The following is a 22779-nucleotide window of genomic DNA, read 5'->3' as shown; positions in this document are numbered from 1 at the left end:
GCGGGCGGCGCGGAGCGCGCCGACCACCAAGGGAGCGGGCTGCCGGCGTGCGGGGGCCATCCCTAGCCCCCAAGGAATAGGAGGCGCGGAAGGCTTCTCCGGCAGCCATCGGAGTGCGGGTAGCGCGGAGGCCGCTGGCGGGGTGCGGCACCGCCGGCCACCGGCTGCGCGCGGGTGGCACGGAGGCCACCGGCGCCCAAGGGATCCGGGCCGCCGACGTGCAGGGGCCTTCCCCGGCCTCCAGGAGCAGGGGGCGGCGCGAGGCCACGCGGAGGCCACGGGCGCCCAAGGGAGCCGGGCCGCCGACACGCTGGGGCCTTCCCGGCCTCCAGGGAGCAGGGGGCGGCGCAAGGGAGCCTTCCCGGCGGTCGCCGGTGCGCGCGGTGCGCGGAGGCCGACCTCGGCCGCCGCCGGCCAGCGGGGGAGCGGAGGCTGCCGCCCACCAAGCGCGCACAGGAAGCTCCATGTGATTATGCGATTGTGAATGTTTTGATTGTTGTGAAACTCTGACTATGTGAAATCTATGATTGTGGTTCATGTATTCTTGTGAAATCCATAACTAGTTCATATGAAATCTGTAACTATTTCATGTGATTATGATTTTTTTGTGATTCATGTGATTGTGAATGCGATCTGATTGTGAATGAAGTGGTAGCTGGTGCTGTGTGGAAAAGAAAAGAAAAGAAAGTGAGAAAAGAAAAGGTAAAGAAAAAATAGCTACGCGTGACGTAACAAGCAATTTAGTACCGGTCGATAACGCCGACCGGTACTAAACACTCCATTTAGTACCGGTCGCTCCGACCGGTACTAAATGTTAGCCTATTTAGTACCGACAGGCCGGCACCGGGTGAGGAACCGGTACTAACTATGGTTTCCCGCCCGTTACTAGTGTGGAGTTTTCTAGCAGTGTATCCTCTAGAAGTAGAATTGATATGTAACGTAACGGCCTACAAATAACGCACTACGCCTTGGTTTCTCTTCATTCATCGGCCCGTCTTGTTCTTTCTTGATCGATCCATCTCTCTGCTGCTAGCTGCAAGCAAGCCAGCAGCTAGGCAGCAGAATTAATAATAGTCATGTCCAGCTTCAGCTCCAGCTCCAGCAGCACAGCGGCGGCGGCCGTCCTCCTCCTTGCCGTCTCATTGGCTGCCGCCGTGACCGTGAACGAGCCCATCGCCGACGGCCTCTCCTGGAGCTTCTACGACTCGTCCTGCCCCTCAGTGGAGGGCACCGTGCGCTGGCACGTCGCCGAGGCGCTCCGCCGCGACATGGGCATCGCCGCCGGACTCATCAGAATCTTCTTCCACGACTGCTTCCCGCAGGTATAGCTAGCTAGGTTTATTTGGTTGTTCATGATCGTGCGTGCATGATGGCCATCGCCATGCCACTAATTGATCATAATTAACGTGCGTGAGCAGGGCTGCGACGCGTCCGTCCTCCTGTCTGGGTCCAAGAGCGAGCAGCTTGAGATCCCCAACCAGACGCTGCGCCCCGAGGCCCTGAAGCTCATCGACGACATCCGCGCCGCCCTCCACCGTGCCTGCGGCCCCAAGGTGTCGTGCTCCGACATCACCACGCTCGCCACCAGGGACGCCGTAGTCGCCACCGGCGGCCCCTACTTCGACGTGCCTCTGGGCCGCCGCGACGGGTTCTCGCCGGCGTCGAGCGACCTCGTCGGCACCCTACCGGCCCCCTTCTTCGACGTGCCGACGCTGATGGAAGCGTTCAAGAACCGGAGCCTGGACACGGCGGACCTGGTGGCGCTCTCCGGCGCGCACACCGTGGGGCGCGGCCACTGCGCCTCCTTCAGCGACCGCCTCCCGCCCAACGTCGACGACACCATCGACCCGGCATTCCGGGAGAAGCTGACGGCCAAGTGCGCCAATGACCCCAACGCCACGCAGGTGCTGGACGTGCGCACGCCCAACGCCTTCGACAACAAGTACTACTTCGACCTGATCGCGAAGCAAGGTCTGTTCAAGTCGGACCAGGGGCTCATGGACCACCCGGCCACCAAGCGCATGGCCACGCGCTTCTCCCTCAACCAGGGCGCCTTCTTCGACCAGTTCGCCAGGTCCATGGTCAAGATGAGCCAGATGGACGTGCTCACCGGCAACAAGGGGGAGATCCGCCACCTCAACTGCGCCGTGCCCAACGCCGCCGCCGCCTCATCACCAGGAGTACTAGTCCTCCGCACCGACCAACAAGACGACGGGCTAGCGGCCGATGCCTAGCTGATTATTGCCTATTTTGGTTTATATTATTGTTAGTATATATAATATTAACAAGGTGTTTGTTATGTCATTGTTGCAAGCAATAAGGATGTGAGGAGCATCATCTAGTGCAGTGCAGTGCATGGCCTGGGTCATGGCTCACAGACACTAGCAGGTAGTAGGGCAAGAAGGGAGGGAGGGAGGTTTGGGTGATGGGCATATGCAGTCATATGTCCTGAACAACGTCTTTATAATAGTATTTTGGGTTGAAGATGCTGCAGGTCTGCTTGTTCTGAATATACAACTTTACTATTTTACAGCATCTCCAGCAGTTTGTCAAATCGAGTTGTCATCTTTGATTTTTGGCAAAAACGTTAAAAATACTCCTCCAACAGTTTGGCAAAAGACTTGGTAATTTTTGGCAACTTGGGAAAAACCAGCCTCCAGCGCGTAAATATACGCGCGCGGCGCGCGGTTGGCATCGTGGTTTCTAGTCAGGTGGGAGGGTGAAAAAAGAAATAAATAACAGAGAAGGGTTCCTGATGTAAGTTAGATCTGAATTTGGCAAGTGAATTATGCCAAACTATTGGAGATAAGCTCTTTTTTTACTTGGCATATCTTTTTAGAAGTTGGCAAAACACAAAATATGCCAAGTAAAATATGACAAACTCTTGGAGATGCTCTTAGTTACTCTACTAGTTCTACTAGGTGTGTTCTACTAGTTAGTTAGAGCAAGGTTAATAATACAACCAGTTGTTGGCTGTAAGAATTTTTATAACCTATCTTTCAGCCAAATAATATAGTAGTTTATTCCTTCATCATTAATATAAGGCTTACACGTCCCTCTCACAAGATTTCTTGGTTCTTCTGTCCAAGCTGGCCGCAAGCTTGCAGCTCACCTCTCCTCTCCTCCACCTCAGCATTTAATCTTCTTACATTGTTATAATATATACTTGCTCTTACACTAGACAAGGGCACCATGCTGGCATGGCGTCGCATTACATGCAACTTGCTCTCATCTGAACGAGAGCCCAAATAGCTTCCCAAACAGCATGCGTAGTTGCCGAACGGATTGTACTTGCTTGTACAAGACGGATGATGGTGGCGTTGGAGAAATGCACAGTATGTAAGTTGTGCCTCAACACCCATTAGCCATCAGCATGGTCATTAATACAGCTGAGGAATGTTGAGTAATCTATTCTGTCTGTGATGAGTGAATTTTCAACCGTGCGGTATGATCGTGCGCTTGGTCTTTGGATGACAGGTACACGGGCGTCGAGTGTCGACGGAGAGTTGCCGTGGAGGAGCTCGGGCCGGGTGACAGTTGTGGCGTCCACTCCTGGATCGAGGACGCAAGCGGCGACGGAAGACGGGTTTCTTGGTTTGCGCCACAAAACCAAGGAGGCGGACGGCGGTTGAAGATGCCAAATCGTGGAGGCACGGGCGTCGGTCTCGGGACTGACGGAGGCGACGGGCGTCGACGGCGTCTAGGACCTCAGCGTAGGTGCGTCGTTACAGAATAGTAGTTGTGCACAAAAGTAAGGTTTAACGAGAAGTAAATGCTGGAAGTGCTGGAATGAAATAGATACTTAGATGCCTCCTAACTTATAACAGATAAATAGGGCATACAGACTATCTATCCTATTCCTTAGCGCATCAAGCGTCAACTTTTCGAAAAACCCAAAAATTTTGCAGTTAAGCACTCAAGTAATCACCCCCAGTGCAATTAGCTCTGATGCCAGCTGTCACAGAACAGTCCAAATAATACCGATCAAGTGCACTAATTACCCATTTCACTTAATCCTCCGATACTGCACTTCACCAGTACACCCAGACTGCCTGCTATAACCAGGATCGATTACACGGGAACTCTCGCCAAAAGACGAGCACAGGTGATTACAAGCAACAAAAGTTTTCAAACTTAACTTACAACCAGAGTTAAACAAAAGTCTCCAAATTAATTTACAATAAAATTTTATAAGCCAGGGTTACATATCGTATAAAGAGTTCAAACGCAGCGGAAAAATATAATCAGTTTGAAACAAGCTTCAAAGTACAGTACGGTAGATAACGTCGATGATGAAAGAAAAGCTTCACATCTTGCCCACTGATGTGAGGCTCACTTGCCTGCACTTCACGGAGAAGGCGGAACCCACTCGACCGTCCAACCTGGAGGAAGAGGCTGACCAATCCAGGATGCACCGATTTCCTCGAAGTCTTCCGGCATACAGCCTGCTCAGAAGGGTTACAACCAAACCCTGAGTACTCTAATACTCAGCAAGACTTACCCGACTATTGGTATATATTTAGCCGACTCCTAAATATGCACGGCTTTTGGCTCTGGAGTTCTTTTACTGAAAAGCCACTAGTACTGGATCCTTACTTTCAATATTTTAGCTCCACTTAGTTTGATAAATAACACTAGATTTGCCTAAATAGCTAATACACACATGGTTATTCATATTATCTTTTCCAGAACATAACCATACATCCACCTTTCATCTTTCTGTCTTTTCAATCCTTACTACGATGCGACGTATTGACCAAGGCTCTCATATCCGCGAGTCACGGCGAATCGATCCGATTTAACCTTGCAAGGTGGACCTAACTCACACGCCAAGTGCGACCCCGGCGGGTCACACCGAGCAACTGTTCCCACGATTACCCTGAAGCCTGAATCAAGCCCGCCAGCACCCGGATGATGAGCCCCGCACGTGCGAACACCCGGTGAACCCGTGGGCCACTTCACCATCCGTCATCCCTACCCAGCACCGCAGGTCGAGACTCAGATTCCAACGCAATTTAGGTAATTAGCTTACCGGTTTCGACTACCTCCTACTCCCAGCATGCGGTTAGTACTGTTCAATCCTCAGTCAAAGGGCCAACAACGGAACGGTCCTCAATCGACACAGGCGGAGACTCAACTTTCCTTTAATCAACAACCATGTCCAACTTTTCCTCCGCCCGGTCTCCAATTTTCCTTCTCATTGCATTATTTCTCATAACACTGCCTGAAGCAACAACCCTATATCTCGCAGGTGACAGGAAATCACCCGTCTTCTACCGAGTTTACTTAAGCATAGCGGTGCTAGCGATAACTGCACTAGTAAAGACACTAGGTATTCAAGATTATGCATCTATGGTTCCAATCAATTCCTTGAACGTAAATGCACAATACTTTAAATATAACATGGAATAATTAAAATAAGGGATATGCTCCGGGGCTTGCCTTGCAAGTCAGCGGGGTTAGCGACTTCTTCGGAAGTGGGTTCGACGGCGTTCTCCTGCTACTCTCCCGCTTGCGGCTCCTGGATTGGTTCAGCGACCAACTTGCAGACGGCTTCGCTCGCGGTGTCTTGATTTGCTTCGGTAGGCGGAGCTTCGACTTGGGAATCGGGCTCGTGCTCCATCACGATCACCTCCTCCTCCCCGGTGGGTCCCTCGGGCGGTAACTCGATATATTCGAAGCTGACGTCCGCGACTTCGGATTCTAGTCGTAATGAAATGCAATGTTAGTGCATGAATGCAAACATTTGAAAGAATTGAATTGAAATTTTAAACCCCTATAATGTTTGTAATTCAACAATAAACACAGTTGAAAACTTCTTTCTCAATTTACTTCTAATTAAATATGTCTAAACAAGTCTTTAAATTTTAATTGAGATTATTTGATTCATTTTACTTAAGAAAACAAAACCTAAATTGCTTATTTATTAAACAGAGAATAATTTAAGAAATCTAACAAAATTTATTTCATAATTTTTGGAGAAGAAAACAATTTTTAACACTAAAAACAAAATTAAAACAATATTTAACACAAAATCCCCTTCTCTTTCTTTCCTTTTCAACCAGGCCCTTCCTTTTGCACTTAACCCCCTCCACTTTTACTTTCTTCTTCACTCCGGTCCTCCCCTGTTTTTGGGGCTGGGCATGCGCGCAGGGCAGAGCCCTCGGCAGCTCGCCAGCGGCGGCCGGCCACCAGGCGCGCCCCGGAACCTCCTACTCCCCGCGACCAAAACCATCAAGAAACTCCCTCACTTCCCTTGCCTACAGCCGCCTGCCATGGCCGGCACCGAGCTCAAGCTCGGGCGGCGGTGGCCGGCCACTCACGGCCCTCCCCGGCCAAATACCCCAAGCCGAGGAGCACCCCCTATACGCGGTGAAGCTACCCCAGCCAACTATTGGGCCCTGGAGGCGCCGGAGCAAGGGGCTCCGCGGCGACCCCTGGCGGCCGCGCCCGCCCACGACGGCGCGCGCGTTCCGGCCACCCACAACCACAATCAGGCCAGCACGTGATTTCTACACCTTCTACGACCTCTAGAACACCTCCTAGGAAACTCAAACACGACCCAAAACCACGGGAACTTAGAGCATACCGGTGACCTAGGAATTCTGCGCGACGGCGAACAGAACGGGGATGGCGGCGGCGCTGCAACGGCTGTGGTCGATGGCGAAGGCTAGGAGCACTCAAAATCTATCAAGGGGAAGCTGATGATGCGGCGTGTGCGAGGAATCGAATCAAGAACGCTTGAGGGCGACGAAATAGGCGAGGAACAGAGAGCTCGGGTTGGGGAAAAAATGAACGGGAGGATGACGATGAACCGCTGTCTGAGCAGTATTTATTCCAACTCTTATCGCCTCTGAATTCTCCAGTTCTCCACCTCATGCCTGCCTGTTCGCTGCTGGCTCAAGTTTGAATCGACGCGTGTCTTGGCTAAATTTACTGCCGCCAGGTTCACTGGACCTGAGGAACTCGAGCTCTGTTATGTCCCTGTCTCGAATCAAGGAGAAAAACGAGGTCGAACACAGCTAAACGATTTTACCACGCGAACTCTATTAACGCTAATGATGAGCTTAAGTCCATAATTATCGGGTTAAGCACATGATTAGCATCGCAATTAGCACAGGGGTGTTACAGAGGAGGTGACAGGCGTCGGGCGGCGTCTAGGGCCATTAGAAGGCCGAGGCGGGAACGGCGTCTAGGGCCACGGCGTGGAGGCGGGAATCTTCCCGCGCGTGAAGTTTTGGCGGTTTTCTCAAAACCGGCCACCTACCCGGGTTTCGCGGACCCTCCAAAACCGCGGACCGGATCTTCGTCAACGTGGAGGCATCGCAGGGAAGACTTCGGGTCGAAGAAAGAAACTCCACCGTTGATTGAGGACATGTACAGGGCTGCTGCAGACCCGACCGGTCTGACCGGTCCCTTGGACCGGTCTGGCCGCGGCAGCCGGGTATTTAAGTCGCCCCTTCTCCAGGTCATGGTGGTAGAGTCTCTTGAGTCCTTTTTGGTTTTTTCCTTCCCCTTCCCCCTGCTCCAGGTTAGGGCCAAGGTCTCCAACGCAAAGGAAGGTTAGATTATAGCTAATCTCTCCAATCTAGAGGGTGGATGATGGTGTGGTCGGCTCTAACCTTTGTATAGGTGAATTCCTTCCGTGATTTATGAATGAAATTGATTTGAGATTCACCCATGTGTGCTGAGTTTTTCGTCCTCCCCTTCCCTTTGTGTTTTGGACTTGATTTCTCCTCTTTTGATGTGTTTCGTGTTTGGATTAGTCAAGTTCTTCGATTCGTGGTTTGATGGACTCGTTGTGACGATTCTAATCTATCTAGCCTAGTGCCAATCCCGCTGGAATCTCGAGTTCTCACGAATTTGAATTTTTGGGTTCTTGAGAAAACCCCACCCCTTTTGATCTTATCCCGAAATTCTCTTGCTATGAAGATCTTTAGGGTGAGATCTCTTGTAGATATGTTCACGGGGTAGGTACGAAGCTTTCCTCCAAGTTTCGTTGGATTTGGACTTCGTTTGCTCAAGATTTGCCGTTTGAAGCTTTGTTTGCGATCTGTCTGGGTGCAACCGGCCTGACCGGTCTCTGAAACCGGTCTGGGTTTTTGAACTCCAGCCCGACCGGTCTGACTGGTCGGAGAGAGCGGTCTGACCGGTCCAAGTCTGCCAGGTCTGCAGATTTTTTCGTTCGCTTCCGTGGTTTCTCTCGCACGTTCTAGGGGTGTTTTGTGTTGGTTTAGTTCTTCCATAGCTATTCCAAACTTCACCTAGAACTCTTGAGGGCTTGTGGTGATTTTGGGATATAGGCCGACGGATCAATTTTGAGAGAAATTTTGATCGGCTTCCTTTCACCCCTCTCTGGTCGCCGGTTTCGGTCACACCAATATTATTGGGAGCAACTGAGAGTAAGTACTACTAATAAGCTAGCCCTTGATCTTGATGGATTGGACGAAGACGACGACAACAACAGCAACGACATAGAAAAGGATGAGCTTGGTTTTATTTATAGCTCGATCTGCCACGGGCCCTTCCTCCCATAATCTCTCCAGCCAGGAGGCCTAGCTGGATTGGATCCAGCAGCGCAGGTGTGTGTTACTGGGCTTGCTTGGGCCTCTGAAGAATGGACTCGGACTCGACAACTAATGGCCTGATTGGTTTGCTGGTTCAGTTTGGCCGAGCACTGCTTCCTCGATACCCCAAGTCCGGATTCTTCCTTGCAGCCAAAATGCTTCTCACAAAGCAAACGTATCTTGTTTACAGTTTACCATTTTACTACACACTTCAACTACTTTATCTGCCTTTCTTTCTGAATGCAAAATGCAGAAATGTACAGGTGCACACTAGGAAACGAACGTACCAGCAGAATTCAGAAGTTGTGAGATTAGATTCTCAGTTCAACTTGTTGGCAGCGCATGCCATGAAGGCTGCAAGAGCCAGGGAGCCACAAGGGACACAAACTTTTAAAAAATAGGAGCACAAGGACATTTTGCCTATTGACCAAGAAACATGCGGCGTGCATGATACTGCACTAGCCTACAAAAAACAAGGGGTCGATACCAAAAACATGCACATTGACCAGCTCACATGGCCAACTTCTTTGAACAATTCTAGAACCCTTGAATACTTAAAAATCGTCACACTGGGACTCCACGAGAATTTATGCAGAGTTGACTCAGCCAAAGGCTAATCCAAAGATCGAGTGATAAAATGAAGCAACCTGGCAAAAATATAAACTTAAAGGTCACAACTCCATCTAAACAACCTATGTGGCCACTGAAATTGTCTTACTGACATCTCTAATATGGAAAGCATTTTTGAAGAACAGTTCTATATAATATAATATGTACAAAACTTTGGTATGGAAAACAGCAAAGTATGGCACCAAATGCTCTGCTGAAACACAGCATCATTTCACAAAAAAAAAGGTACGATAAGTATCCAAGATACTATCAAAATTTGACTCCATGACCAAGTAAGATTAGGTTGGCTCATACAGCTCATTGCAACTGCCACCATCATGAAATATGATGAAACAACTAGAAGTAGTATAAAGTTCTTTACTCTGAACTAAGAATGTCAGTCAGCTAGCTTCTACGGTTCTACCCCTCAACTCAATATTGACAACCTTGTCATGGACAGAGCATGCAGTTCAAATGCCCATCTGAAATTAGAAGTCTACAAAAGCCACAAGGATGGAGAAAAGAATGAAGACAATGGTATAGAGTAAGCCAACAAAAGTAAAGGCGAAGTGATCAATGAAATGCTGTTCCTATGGTTTGCAGGTAGTATAAATTTGTAGCGCACAAAAAGAGGGGATCATATTTGCAGCATCGCTTCAGAATGTCTCAGCAGGTCCATTTGGGCAGTTTAGAACACACATGCGCTTCAGTGTTCCACATAAACATTACTAATAATTAATTACTAATAACCATGAACATAAACCAATCCCTGAAGCGACTGACATTACCACCAATTCAGCCCAGATGAAAAGAATGGAACAAATATTACTACGAAGCACTGCCAAGTAAGGATTCACAATCTACAAAGGTTAAAATGAAATAAAAAAAGAGAGAAAGAAACCGATTTATCCAAAGGCCACGCACGCCTCTATGCAGACATATGCATAGTAGCTGCTAAGAAAAGCTACCTCATTTCGATCAGTGAAGCCGTGACAGTTGACACGATTTTCCATCAAGGGGAAGCGGCATCACTCTGTGCCATGGGGCCTGCTCAAGCAGTCGAGGATTTCTGTGCGGGTGCGCACAATCCGGTGGAACATGTCCCTGACCTGGCGCTCAAGAGGGTCGAGGCCGTCCTTGAGCGATCGGCACAGCTGCACCAGCTCCTGCGCGGCCTCTTGCAGCTGAGCATCCTTGTCCTCGGGTAATGGGAAGTCGGCGGTGTCAGTGACGTCCATGAGGTGCCTGGAGCAGAGGTCAATCTGGTGGATCTCCTTGAGCAGGCCGCACGAGTGCTTGCGGTCCTTGTTCTTGGACTCGTCGATGATGCGGTCGTAGAGCGCGGTGACGGGTGCAGACCAGGGGAAGGTCCTGGGCACCGAGAAATGCACCTGGAGGCCGCGGTCCTGGCAGGGGATTGCGGCGACAAGCGCAAAGGCGACGATGAAGAGGACGGCGCCCATGGCGTAGACAGCGGAAGCCAGGCCTCCTGTGGCGGCGATGTCGTGCGGGCGGGGCACCGGTAGGCCCCCGCCGATGGCCTGCAGCTGGCGCGCGGCGGACCAGGCCCGCGAGACGCTCCAGGACAAGGACCTGAGATGGGAGGCGGAGCCTGAGCCTGAGCTGCCGCCGCTGCTGGTCCGGCGGTGGTGTCCCGGGGGCTGGGGGCGGGCGTCCTTGGTGGCGCGTCCGAAGGAGCGGTTGTGATGGCCGACGACGCCCCCGGCGGTGTCGTCGAGCATGAGGATGGTGAGGTCGGTGAGCGCCTTTCGGGCGCGGCGGATCTGGGCCTCCCCTGGCGGCGCGGCGGGGGCGGAGAGGACGGCGGCGGCGATGGCGAGGTGGTTGCGGCACTGGCGGAGGAGGTCGAGGCCGTCGCGGACGGCGTTGCAGAGGTCGAGCGCCTTGACGGCGCGGTCGAAGAAGTCGGCGAGGAGGCGGTCGAGCGGGGGGCGGGCGGCGGCGGCGGCCCCGGGGCCGAAGAGGAGGGCGCGGAAGTCGTCGAGGCAGAGGAGGAAGGCGTCGAGGAGGAGGGTGGTCCAGGCGAGGGAGAGGAGGTCGGGGTCGTCGGCGAGGAGGTCGGTGAGGAGGTCGGCGGCGCGGCGCTGGAAGGCGTCGGCGGCGTCGAGGTCGGAGTCTCCGGCGGCGTGGATCTGGTTGTGGTCGCGGCGGAGGGAGCGGCGGAAGGAGGAGGAATCGGTGGGCGGCATTGTGGCTCGGCTGCTGGGGATTCTGCTGGTGGATGGAGCTGGAGCCTGGAGGGGAGGGCCGCGGGTTTGTGTAGGAAGGCTTTGCTTCGCGTAGCGAAATGGCAGGCAGGCGAGGCGGAGGCGGAGGCGGAGGCGAGGAAAGTTTGTCTGTCCGCCTGGCTGCTCTGCTCTCAACTCTCCTGACAGACAGACAGTAAATTGCTGGCTCCACCCTGGCCTCGCCTGTCTCCTTGCTGGCCCTCTTCCCTTTTACTAGTACTACCATATTAAGGCCCTGCTTAGTTCTGTTTTCCAAAAATTTTGGAAATGGAATCTTGACATTTAGAAGTACTAAATAAAATTTATTTATAAAATTTTTTACACGGATGGGTTCTAAATCGCGAGACGAATCTAATGAGTCTAATTAATCCATCATGAGAGATTATTTACTGTAGCACGATGTTATCCAATTATGACATAATTAGGCTTAAAAGATTCGTCTCGAAATTACACCCGGGGTTATGGAATGAGTTTTGTCAGTTATTCACACTTAAGATTTCTAATTAGTGGTCAAACATTCAAAATTAATGTAACGCTGGAAATTTTTTGGAACTTTAAGGGGAACTAAACACGGCCTAATAGTACTTCTTTGACATATAATTTACTTTGTTCGACTGGTCATGGTGGTGGCTGACGGCTGACGCTACTATTGACTGATTGCAGCGAACGGAATGCATTTGGTATTAGATGAACTAATAATACCATAATTTTCAAAATGATAAAGCCTAGGTTTTTTGGAAAGCCAGCATTATATTGAACTAATTTAACTGATTGTATGGCCCGGATAAACCCCAAAGCCTCATCGACCCAAACACAACCCCTATACTGATCAGCTACTTTAGCAGTTACATGAGCTGCATGATACAAGTCCCGGACTCAATGTGTTTTTAGTCTTGAATAATAACTCCAAATATACCCTTCCTGATATTACTAGTAGGATACTCTCTCCATTTTTATTTACATGTCGTATTATATTTGTTTTAAGTCAAATTTGACTAATTTTAATCAAATCTATAGAAAAATATAGCAACAAATATGACATCCAACTTATGCACTATCAACGTATACATATAAGTTTGGTTAAAATTTGCCACGTTTGATTTAAGATAAACTTAATATGATATGTAAATAAAAAGAGAGAGAGTTGAGAGTACATGGCTGCATGGTGGGGTGGGCCACGACACGCTCAAGCAAAATTATGGACAATAGGTCAAAGTCACGTGACACTACAACATTGATTGATTGGGTGTGTAACCAAGCGCGAATACAGCACGTGCCATGCCAGCTACTACTGGATGGAGCCCGACAAGGCATCAACATCAACACCAAGTGAGTATCCAAGCTTAAGCCAAATTTCGGTCACCTGCCTGATTTTTTTTTGTTTTGTTTATTCGTTTTATTTTATTTGAACCCAATGGGATATTCAGATGTTTTTTTTGTTTATATATGCATCTGGCATTGCCAGGATAGGCTGCTGCAGCCTGCTGCGGAGGGTCCATCAGGATTGAGATTACAATTAAGGAGGCTGCTACGTGCACTGGACCCATGGGCTGGCAGCCATTCTTCTTGTTGCTCGCTTAGTTGCTTGCTTACGCAAGGCAACCACCATCCAATCCAACTCCTTATCACCCCAGCTCACCACATCTGTCGCTGTATCAACTTGTTACAACTATCATATCATGGCCTAGCACTAATCTAGGGTCTTGTTTAGATGCATCCAAAATTTTAAAACTTTTTTAAATTTTGGAACTAAACAGGCCTTTGTAAAATTTTGGATGTAAAGATTTGGTTCCATAGTACCTCCACGCAGCTCAATCATTCCAAACACCAACCAAATTTTCAGATTTTCCCAGCGCAAAGGCACTACATATATACAAAGTCATTTTCAGGCTTCACAAAGCACACCTCACCAAACAAGACAGACTTGAATGCTCTGCTTATCACATACTACAGACACTAAACACTCTCACACTGCTACCTCCTGCTCTAATTGCTACCCTTCCTTCCTACCCATCTCATCTTCTATTCACAGGCCAGCTTCGTGTCAAAGCTGGTCAAACATATGGCGAAGGCCTGGAAAGCTGACAGCGGGTACCGGTAGTCCATGGTGAACATATCCCTTGCAACTTTGCCGAACTGCAAGATCACCGTGTCGTGGCTTGACGGACCCGACGCCGCCTGGGGCTGCGCCGAAGCCCCTGCTGAAGCTGGCGAAGCTATCAGCTGGAAGTTCTTGACTGATGCCACCGTCACGCGCCCACGGAAGTTGAGGCACCAGCATTGCAGCTGCTCGTGCCACCTCGGCGCCTTGTTGCGCAGAACCAGGGGCCTCTCCCTCTCCTTGTCTGCATCGTCACCTCCTCCACCGCACTCGGAGTACCGACAGCTGCTCAAGTCCATGGAGCTATCTGCGATGGAGTATTTGGACAAGGAACTTGCTGTGCTGCCCAAGGACTCGTCGAATAACCTCGGAAGGAGCTCTTTCGGTTGCCCTGGCACAACACCGCCAGCCTCTACAGCTGACTCTGGGATGGAATGCATAGTGCATAGCATCCGCCTTGGCCCCCGGGTGCCAAGCACATTCAGCTCATAGTTCACCTGTCCGATGGGGTAGCTACCCACTGGAACTTTTGGTGAGACTTTCCTGGAAGAGAACCGACGGCTAGGGGGCCGTTCCTGTGAGCAGAGCCTCCCAGCGTTGAATGGAGGCAGTGTGTCATAAATGATGAATTTGGTTCCAAGGAAATTTGACCTGCGCGCCATAATTTAAATTATGTCAGGTTTCAATTGGCGACCAAATTCATCCAGATCACATAGATCATGGCTAAGGAAAAATTCACCTCAGCTTCCCAATGTATCCAGTACTCGATCGTGAGAAATTTTTTGAATCCATAGAAATGGCATAGTCCGTGTGCGTCGTCCTCCGGCTCCTTTTGGCAGCTAGTAGGAACTTCCCGTTCTCATCAAGCACAGCTACAAGATCCAGCACAAATTATCAGTGTGTTGCATCCCTAGTACCATCTGATGAAACCATTCTATTTTGTTCTTCATATAGTATCAGAATGTAACTTAAAATCTTTCCGCCAAATATTTCTTTTACACCATTGTCACTGTGAATGAAAGCAGACACAAGCAACCAGAGGGAAAACTCAGTAGATCATTTTGCATGTAATTGACCGGAGCAGCATAACTTTTAGCTGAAAGAAAAAAAATTAGATACTGGAATGGAAAAGATATGCATGAATACTTGATCCAGGGAGATTGGCCAAGCTGGAACAGCACCATTTAAGAGGTGAAGCATTACGATTTGGTCATCAACATACCAAACTATGTTCACATGAACCACATCATTTCAGAATCCACAAGTGGAACTGTGGAAGGCACAAGAGCAATAGTCCCAACATGACTAGTGTAGAAAGTGAAAGAAGCCTAATTCTATTAAACTATTCATTGATTGATTTATACTGAACCATTAATTTAGATGCTTTACTCTGCTTCTAATCAATTCTAGTCACCCCCTGAATTTTCCAGTTCAGAACAGACAAATGTGTAGCTGAAATTTTCCATCATACTGAAAATGACCCATGGTTCTCCTTCAAGCACAAAATCGAAAATCGATGGTACGGACAGGAGTTTCAACAAACAAACAAAAGACTGTTGACTTCAATTTTCTAATGTGAAGACAAAAGCTTGACATTTACCAGAGCTAAGGCACAAGTAGAGACGGTACGTCAGTTTTGATTTGTCCCTTTTTATGAAACATTGGATCACTCCATCTCGTGGTCCAGGCTGAGCAAGAAAAAATCAAAGAAGCAAATTACAGATGAAAAGGCATATCTCAAAACTATTATCAAACCTAAATAAAATACTTAAATTCAAAGTTTCCTTGTTAATTAAGCAATAAATCTGAATAGCTATAGTTAAGGCCTTACTAATATTAGGCTATACGAGAGAATTTTATGAAAGGCAATGTGCATTCAGAGATACTGAAGCTACTCATTACCTGCTTAAGTGATACTGGAAATGTGAGCTTTGCGCAAATTTCTGGACTTGTCACTATATCCTTACACATGTCCCTCCAGGTTGTACAAACAGAGGCACAAGAAACAACATCCTTACGGGATGGCCAGCTACTCTCATCTTCCTCCAACCTTTTCATCACATCGCGGAGTAACTCAGGAGGAAGGCTAGCCCATCTGCTTTGCTGAATTACCATAGGCCCGTCTTGCAGGTCACTTCCAAGAGACTTCCCTCTGTGATGAATTCTCACCTCAAAGTTACGCCTCGATATATAACCAAAGCTTTCTCTTACATCACGAACCATACTCCGAAAAGACATCTCCGGATAAGGGAAACGTCTGAAATAACAAGAGACACTTAATGCCCACGAAAAGAAATGCACAAGTTGAAACTCACAAGTAGTGTGTTTATCACAATCTCCTAAAATAAGCACACAAGTAGTGCTGTAAACACTACACTGCACGAAAGAGCATAGGTTATACATTCCCTTACATTCTTTCCTACACGTGCAGAGGCAATCAAAAAGTCAAAGTCGCCACCTTCATAAATATTGGCATGTACTGCCCTTAGATTCAGTGATAACCTAGTGAAATTGGTGAGCGTCACCAACAATCATGTGATGTCTCACTCTGGAGTATTCCATACCAACTTGAATAATCTAGAAGTTTGCCTATGGTCGTTGGACTATCATACAATTATGAGTTGTTCTTGTCGTGTACTTCATACAAAGATCACCATTGGGATTTGAGGGCACAACCTCTACGATGGGGAAAGGCCAACATAACACTTTTATATTAGACCTAGCTATAGAAAACAACCACGGTCAGAAAAATTAACCCTTTCTTTTATTTGGTTCCAAGCCTTAATTTGCAAGCTGTGGATTAAGCAGTATGTTATATAGGCCTCGTGTTAGTACGCATATGTTCAGGACACAGATAGGTAAGGTGAGGACCTTGCTAGAGTCTGAGGAACGGTGTATAAAAAATGTTTTTTTTCAAGCCTACATAGTATCTGGTAAAGGAGACAGCTTTGGCCAAATCAAGCAACGAAACGCAGGGAACAAAAGTGTCAATCCAGCAATCAGCACCGTAGGGGGGGAAAAGGGATCTGCGGAAGACCAACTGAGCCTTAAGGGCTGGAATTCGTCCAGCGTTTCCTGCGGCTAGCGGATAATTTAGGCGTAAATAAAATCAAAGGTTTAGTGCAAGGGTGTGAGAGAGTTTTCTTACCACCGACACGCAAAACCGAGTGGCCAGTGGGCAGCGGCGCAAATCGGAAACCTCCTGAAAAAGATCCGGCTGCTCTCCAAACAAGAAGCTCAAAAGATGCGGTCTTGGAACCGGGAACGAGAAGGAAGAACACTTGCAATTGCTGGATCGCGAGAAGGGAAACTGATCTATCCCTCTGCGCATGCGCGTGTGGTGATGGCTTTATTAGTAGTTGGGCCTTGGGGTGCGCGTGATGGTGGGTGGGCAACGCGAGTGGGATGCCAGAATCGGGGCCTTGTTTAGTTGCGTAAAGATTTGGGTGTAAAATACTGTAGCACTTTTGTTTGTATTTGATAATTATTGTCCCGCCATGGGTTAACTAGGCTCAAAAGATTCGTCTCGCAATTACAATCTAATTGTGTAATTAGTTATTTTATTTAGCTACATTTAATACTTCATGCATGCGTTGAAATATTCGATGTGATGGGGAATCTTGTAAAGTTTTGGAATTTTGAAGGGAACTAAACAGAGCCCGGATTTAAGGGGAGGGGAGGGGAGGGGAGATGAGGAAGAAGAGATGGGTGAGGTGAGGACAAAATCGCGTGAAGAAAGAGGAGGGGCCCCGCCACGCCGGAGAGACCGCATTTGGGTGTGTTTAGTTCCTACCAAATTTCCAAATTTTCCATCACATCCATCACATCTCCTATCACTTCAAAACATTAAATATAGCAAATAACCCATACATGAAGTACTAAATGTAGTTAAATAAAAAAACTAATTGCATAGTTTTGATGTACGTTGCGAGACGAATCTTTTGAGCCTAGTTAGGTCATGGTAGGATAATATTTACCACAAACAAACGAAAAGTGCTATAGTGACTAATGTGACTTTTTCTCCCCTTTTCCCCTCGTCTAAACACAGCCTTTGTCCTCTGCCCACTTTTTTCCAGCTCTCCTTTCACGGTCCGGCTTGTCTGACTTGCTGAAGCAAAGGCAGCAAAAACTACAGTAAATTGTGTCTGACTTGCTGAAGTAAGTATGCTCATTAGATTCATCTCGTGATTTACAGCTCATTCATGGAAAAAATTTTGTAAATAGATTTCATTTAGTACTCCATACATGTGTCAAAATATTCGATGTGATTTTTTTTACATTTACGGAGTTTACGAGTAAAGATCTGTTTGGTCTCAGTTTGTTTTCAGGTTTCATAGAGATCACTTTTTTTACCCTACTTAATTCAGTCTAATCCCCATTTTCTTTTTCTAATTCAGTCGTTACGGAAAGGAAAGAAACTGGAGCAACGTACCCCCTGACTAAAGTGGGGCAAAACAGCTGATCCATCATCACTGTACTGTACGAGTATCCGATGAGTGATGGTAGGGGTACAGTACATGTATGACTCTCGGCATACAGGCTGCTGCTACGAGTCTGAGGATGACATGACATCGATTGTGAATGACAATCTTTTTGATACAGTTGGACAGACATCCCATTTAGGGGTGTTTAGTTGGTGAAAAAATTTGGATTTGGCTACTGTAATATATTTTGTTGTTATTTAACAATTAATGTCTAATTATGTATTAATTAGCATCATTAGATTCATCTTGTATGAATCAGTTATACTATGTAATTAGTTATTTTTTCAACTACATTTAATACTCCATGTATGTGTCCGAAAATTCGATGTGACGGGTACTGCGCAAACATTTTGGGAACTAAATGCAGCCTTACATGTAGGAAAAAAAGAGAGGAAAATTTGCATTTGGATGACTTTTAATATGGCAAGAGCAGCAAGCAGAGCAATACGATACACGGCCGCTACAGAAAACAAAAGAGATTCCGCTTTCCAGTAAAGTGCTCCATGCACTTTGCAGAGCATAATCCGACGTGGAGAGCATTGCACACACAGCGGGGAGAGCTAGGGATGTCGATCCGATAAATATCTGGAAAGCGCATGGCTGCCCAAGCACCATGATGAATCCTGCCTGCCCTTCTGAATCCCAACAATTTGCCCTGAAACTCTTAATTCCACCACGTACTCGAGTCCATCTTGAATGAAATCATGTCGCTCATGATGAGACCATGACAACGGCCTTGGCAGTTTTCCTACCGGTCCATCCAGAATTCCAAAGATAAAACGGTGAAATTCAGAAATTATTGTTTGCCGATGGAGAGAGAGTGGAGCTTTAAGCAATGAATTCAGGACTTCATTCGTGTTCCTGCAGGGGTGTCATTTCATTTGGTTCCCAGAGGAGATCATTATTCGCATCTGACGGCAATATAATTGCAGCAGTGAAGGCATGTGGTTTTGTGTAAGGGTTTTTGTGTGTGTAAAAGACACTCTCAAAACATTGATTTGTCCGCTGCACATTCTATTCCTTGATATAGTATGTAAGGCACCTTGAGTTATAAATTTTGTACGCTGCACATTGAATCCATTAAACAACTCATTTGCAGTATTGGAAGTGAGAGAATGAGACCTACAAAAATTAAAATGCCCCTGGCTTCAATGACTCAGTTAGCTCCTCCACTGGGACTCCTTGGAGGCCTTATCCATTCGCAGGAACGGCCGCCGCCGCCCTTCACCTGGGGGCCTGCGTGCACAGTTCGCTGCCGACTGCGCCGCCCCACGGCGTCGGCGGCCGGCCTCCACGTGCATCTGCCAAGGCGCCGGCCTTCGCGCGGAGCCCGCGCGCGTCCGCGACGGCACCGCCCGCGCCTGCGCCGACGTCCGCCCGCGACTGCGTCGCCCACGGCCGCCCGTTCGCCCGCGAGGAGGCTGCGACTGCGCCGCCCACGGCCGCCTGCCCGTCCACCCATGAGGAGGCTGCGACCTCGCCGCCGTCGCGCGGAGCCTCCGGCCTTACTCCCGCGAGTCCGCGACCCCTCCGCCCGCCAGTCCGCGACAGTACCACAAGGAGGCCGCGACCGCACTGCCGTCCGCCTGTGCCCGCCTGCGCCTGCTCCTCGAGGCCGGCGGCGCGTGCGGGAGGAAGGACGCCGCCACCGCGCTCTACGCACTCTGCGGCGGGGCGCGCGAGAACCGGGGGCGCGCCGTCGAGGCCGGCGTCGTGCGGCCGCTGCTCGACCTCATGGCCAACCCGGAGTCCGGCATGGTGGACAAGGCCGCGTACGTGCTCCACTCCCTCGTGGGCTCCAGCGAAGGCCGCTCCGCCGCCGTCAAGGAGGGCGGCATCCACGTCCTCGTCGAGATGGTCGAGGCCGGCACCTCGCGGCAGAAGGAGATCGCCACGCTCTCCCTCCTGCAGATCTGCGACGACAACGCCGCCTACCGCACCATGGCCACTCGTGAGGGCGCCATCCCGCCCCTCGTCGCTCTCTCCCAATCGTCCTCCGCCCGCCCCAAGCTCCGGGCCAAGGTACACACCCACATTCCCGCATCAACAAAATGGAACCCCCAGATCATCTCGCCCACTCGAGCTCAGGCCAATACTACGGCCCGCAAACTAATCCGTTTTCCAATTTCATCAGGCGGAGTCGCTGATCGAGATGCTGCGGCAGCCGCGGAGCCCAAGCCTCCGCGTGAGGCCATCGGCGGCGGTCGTTGCGGTGGAGTGACGTCTTCCCCTTCGCAATCGGGCGATCCCACCCCCACCTTGGTCGTTCGAATGTTGTCAGCTTCCTTCCTCCGCTTCTTCTTTGGTGAGACGAGCCGGTGTCGGCCGGCGCGCGCGTGTAAATAGCAGGCAACGTGCTTGCATCCGCCATCGAATTTACGTTTCCTCAAGCGAAATGTCCTCCGAAGAGTCTAGCCTCTCTGTAATTGCCTTTCCTTTCTTTGCCAAAGTTTCCACTTCCCAGCCTCGTTGCTTCCTCGCCGCCGGTGGGTGCGTGCCGCGAAGCTGCAAAAAGGAGCTTCGTGTTCGCGCGTATCCTTCCCGTGCGTCTTGGATCGTGCTAGTCTCAGTGTGTGACGTGTGCGTGCTGCGTCAACAACGAATCAGAAAAGTTGGCTGGTCTCCGATCCTGTGATGGGTGCGAGTGACTCGGGCGAGACTATTTCAACAAGTCGGAATGCTCTTTTAGACAGCAACAGGCATTTTAGTCTTTTTAGAATATTTTCTCTCACCTTCCAGATTGCAAATGAGTAGTTTAATAGGACCAATGTGCAGCGCACAAAATTTACAATTCACGGTGGGCTGCAGACTATTTCAACAAGTAGAGTGTGAAGCGCACAAAATAGTATTTTCGGAGTGTCCTGTAGACAAAAAAAAAACCTTTGTGTAACTATCAGCTATTCGTATAAGCTGAACAGGTACACCAATGCATTCATTTCATTTCAATGGTTCGAATGTTAGCTCATGACAATGACAAGTGACAGCAATCCACCTTGCGATTACGAATCCTGATATTTTTCAGTGGGGGATGCAATTCCTGATTTGTGACTTTTTTGCGAACGTGACTGAGCACATATTTCATTAAGAAGAGGAAAAAAACGATACAAAGAGCCCGTCCACGAACCGCAGTTCATGACCCAAGGCCGAGCAGGAGTACAGAAGCGGTTCTACACAGCTACAAGCGTGCGACCATGGTAACGACCAAAATGAGCTAAATTCTGGAACCCACAACGAGAGAGAAAAGGCGTCAGTGAACTAAAACCAGCCTGAACCCAGGCTAAAGCCTCCTCAAAAGCCCTGGTAACTACCTCCTCTACCGAATGGGCGACATGATCGAAAGTTCTTTGGTTACGCTCTTTCCAGATGATCCAAAAGGTTAAGATTGCCAAGGAATCAAAACACCGGCGATCAACCTTGTTAAAACGTTTGCGACCCGCTTGCCACCAATCAGCGAAGTCGACGTACGGCTGATGAGGGGTCACTGCATGCCAGTTAGCTCGCAAGAGAATTTTGTACCAGACCTGTCGCGAGAAAGAGCAACCAACCAGGAGGTGCGAAATGGTTTCGGAGTCCTGGCAGCAGAGAACGCAGGTATCATCCTGCTGAAGATTGCGCCGTTTGCGCCTCTCGGCCGTCCAACATCGATCATGAATGGCCAGCCAACCAAAGAATTTGCACTTCCCTGGAGCCCTCGCCTTCCATAGGATTTTGGCACCTGCAATTGAATGTTGAACAATGAAAAAGGCTCGGTACGCGGAGGCAGTAGTGAAGATATGGTCCGCGGTCCATTTCCAATAGGAAGTGATCGGGCGTGTTGGGCTGTAGGTTCGTGGACTCGACCAAGTCCCAGATCAACAGATAGTCCAGGATGACTTGTACTGTCAGAGCGCCGGTGATGTCCCGCACCCAGGATCGCTGTGAGCAGCCTGCTGCCACAGACCTGCAACGGCGCGCTTGTGAGCCCACCGCATTGTGGAGGCAAGGTGCGAGCTCAGCAATGGAGTGACCCTGCAACCACCGGTCCTGCCAAAAAAGTGCCCGGGTGCCGTCACCCACCTGGACCGAAATGGAAGCTTCAAACATGGCAGAGACGATGTACTCATGCTTAACCGGCAGGTGCGACCATGGCCTGGAGTTATCAGTTTTTTGAAGCCACATCCAACGCATGCGGAGAGCGTAGCCAAAGATTTTTAGGTCCACAACACCCAGGCCGCCGAGCTCGGGTGGGCGACACACTTTCGGCCAGGCAACTGAGCAAGAACCCCCTTTTGCCGAGGAGTTGCCAGTCCAGAGGAAAGACCGTCTTAGCTTGTCGATGCATTTGATAGCCCAGGGCGAAATCTCAATGGCCAGTGCCGTGTGAACCGGTCTAGCGGATAATTTTGATTGAGTAAAATGCAATGTGGATCCTTAAACTAGTCGATCTGTTCTGTTTAGGTCCATGAACTTCAAAAATACATTTTTAGGTCCACGATCTATTCAAGCGTGTCACTTGAGGTCCAAAACACCTCTGACCAGCGTTAACTGCCTACGTGGACCGCCACGTCCGATCAAACGTGGCCACTGGTCGCCATGCGTGCCTCGCCGCCCTGCTGAGCCGCTCGCCGCTGTGCCGGTGTCCTGCCCAGCTCCCCCTCCGGCGGACCCCAGCTCCCCTCCCTCCTGCTCCGGCGGACCTCGGCTCCCCTCCCTCCTCTCCTCTCTCCCCACGCGACGCGCGCAGGAGAGCAGCGCACGGCGTGCGCGTGGGAGGCGCGCGGAGCAGGGCC

The 22779-nt window shown here is 49.6% G+C and overlaps 4 protein-coding genes and 1 long non-coding RNA gene across 6 annotated transcripts; 2 read left to right on the top strand and 3 right to left on the bottom strand.

Annotated features, from left to right (window-relative positions):
- The first annotated feature begins 885 nt into the window (after positions 1 to 885).
- On the top strand, positions 886 to 2529 carry LOC120642197 (cationic peroxidase SPC4-like). The gene is made up of 2 exons (XM_039918642.1): positions 886 to 1322; positions 1419 to 2529. The coding sequence occupies exons 1-2, from the start codon at positions 1077 to 1079 to the stop codon at positions 2232 to 2234; spliced, it is 1062 nt and encodes a 353-aa protein (XP_039774576.1). The 5' UTR covers positions 886 to 1076; the 3' UTR covers positions 2235 to 2529.
- A 2813-nt stretch (positions 2530 to 5342) lies between these two features.
- Positions 5343 to 6931, bottom strand: LOC120643170. The gene is made up of 2 exons (XR_005662864.1): positions 6590 to 6931; positions 5343 to 5703 (listed from the first exon to the last, which is right to left on the bottom strand). It is a non-coding gene; the product is annotated as an uncharacterized LOC120643170 (long non-coding RNA).
- Positions 6932 to 9881: 2950 nt separating this feature from the next.
- Positions 9882 to 11587, bottom strand: LOC120642196 (protein ROH1-like). Its single transcript, XM_039918641.1, has one exon. The coding sequence runs from the start codon at positions 11384 to 11386 to the stop codon at positions 10205 to 10207; it is 1182 nt and encodes a 393-aa protein (XP_039774575.1). The 5' UTR covers positions 11387 to 11587; the 3' UTR covers positions 9882 to 10204.
- Positions 11588 to 13240: 1653 nt separating this feature from the next.
- LOC120642195 (tubby-like F-box protein 7) lies at positions 13241 to 16938 on the bottom strand. 2 transcript variants are annotated; one of them, XM_039918639.1, is made up of 5 exons: positions 16675 to 16938; positions 15429 to 15783; positions 15127 to 15214; positions 14266 to 14535; positions 13241 to 14177 (listed from the first exon to the last, which is right to left on the bottom strand). In XM_039918639.1, the coding sequence occupies exons 4-5, from the start codon at positions 14316 to 14318 to the stop codon at positions 13448 to 13450; spliced, it is 783 nt and encodes a 260-aa protein (XP_039774573.1). In that variant the 5' UTR covers positions 14319 to 14535; positions 15127 to 15214; positions 15429 to 15783; positions 16675 to 16938; the 3' UTR covers positions 13241 to 13447. The 2 variants fall into 2 exon arrangements, with proteins under 2 accessions (XP_039774573.1, XP_039774572.1); XM_039918638.1 differs by having other exon boundaries at positions 14266 to 14398.
- A 1080-nt stretch (positions 16939 to 18018) lies between these two features.
- On the top strand, positions 18019 to 20231 carry LOC120640403 (U-box domain-containing protein 2-like). Its single transcript, XM_039916230.1, has 3 exons — positions 18019 to 18034; positions 19479 to 20032; positions 20145 to 20231. The coding sequence occupies exons 1-3, from the start codon at positions 18019 to 18021 to the stop codon at positions 20229 to 20231; spliced, it is 657 nt and encodes a 218-aa protein (XP_039772164.1).
- The last annotated feature ends 2548 nt before the right edge of the window (positions 20232 to 22779 follow it).

This window comes from Panicum virgatum, chromosome 7K, assembly GCF_016808335.1.
Source record: "Panicum virgatum strain AP13 chromosome 7K, P.virgatum_v5, whole genome shotgun sequence".
Taxonomy (NCBI): domain Eukaryota; kingdom Viridiplantae; phylum Streptophyta; class Magnoliopsida; order Poales; family Poaceae; genus Panicum; species Panicum virgatum.
The sequence above is the reverse complement of the archived record's forward strand: the minus strand, read 5'-3'. Positions and strand labels throughout refer to the sequence as shown.

Coding starts and splice junctions, on each gene's coding strand:
- LOC120642197 (XM_039918642.1), top strand. CDS start 1,077: ATGTCCAGCTTCAGCTCCAGCTCCAGCAGCACAGCGGCGGCGGCCGTC. Junction 1,323..1,418: donor TCCACGACTGCTTCCCGCAG/GTATAGCTAGCT, acceptor GTGCGTGAGCAG/GGCTGCGACGCGTCCGTCCT.
- LOC120642196 (XM_039918641.1), bottom strand. CDS start 11,386: ATGCCGCCCACCGATTCCTCCTCCTTCCGCCGCTCCCTCCGCCGCGAC.
- LOC120642195 (XM_039918638.1), bottom strand. CDS start 15,764: ATGTCTTTTCGGAGTATGGTTCGTGATGTAAGAGAAAGCTTTGGTTAT. Junction 15,215..15,428: donor TTCCAGTATCACTTAAGCAG/GTAATGAGTAGC, acceptor TTTCTTGCTCAG/CCTGGACCACGAGATGGAGT. Junction 14,399..15,126: donor CTACTTGTGCCTTAGCTCTG/GTAAATGTCAAG, acceptor TGGATCTTGTAG/CTGTGCTTGATGAGAACGGG.
- LOC120640403 (XM_039916230.1), top strand. Junction 20,033..20,144: donor GCCCCAAGCTCCGGGCCAAG/GTACACACCCAC, acceptor CAATTTCATCAG/GCGGAGTCGCTGATCGAGAT.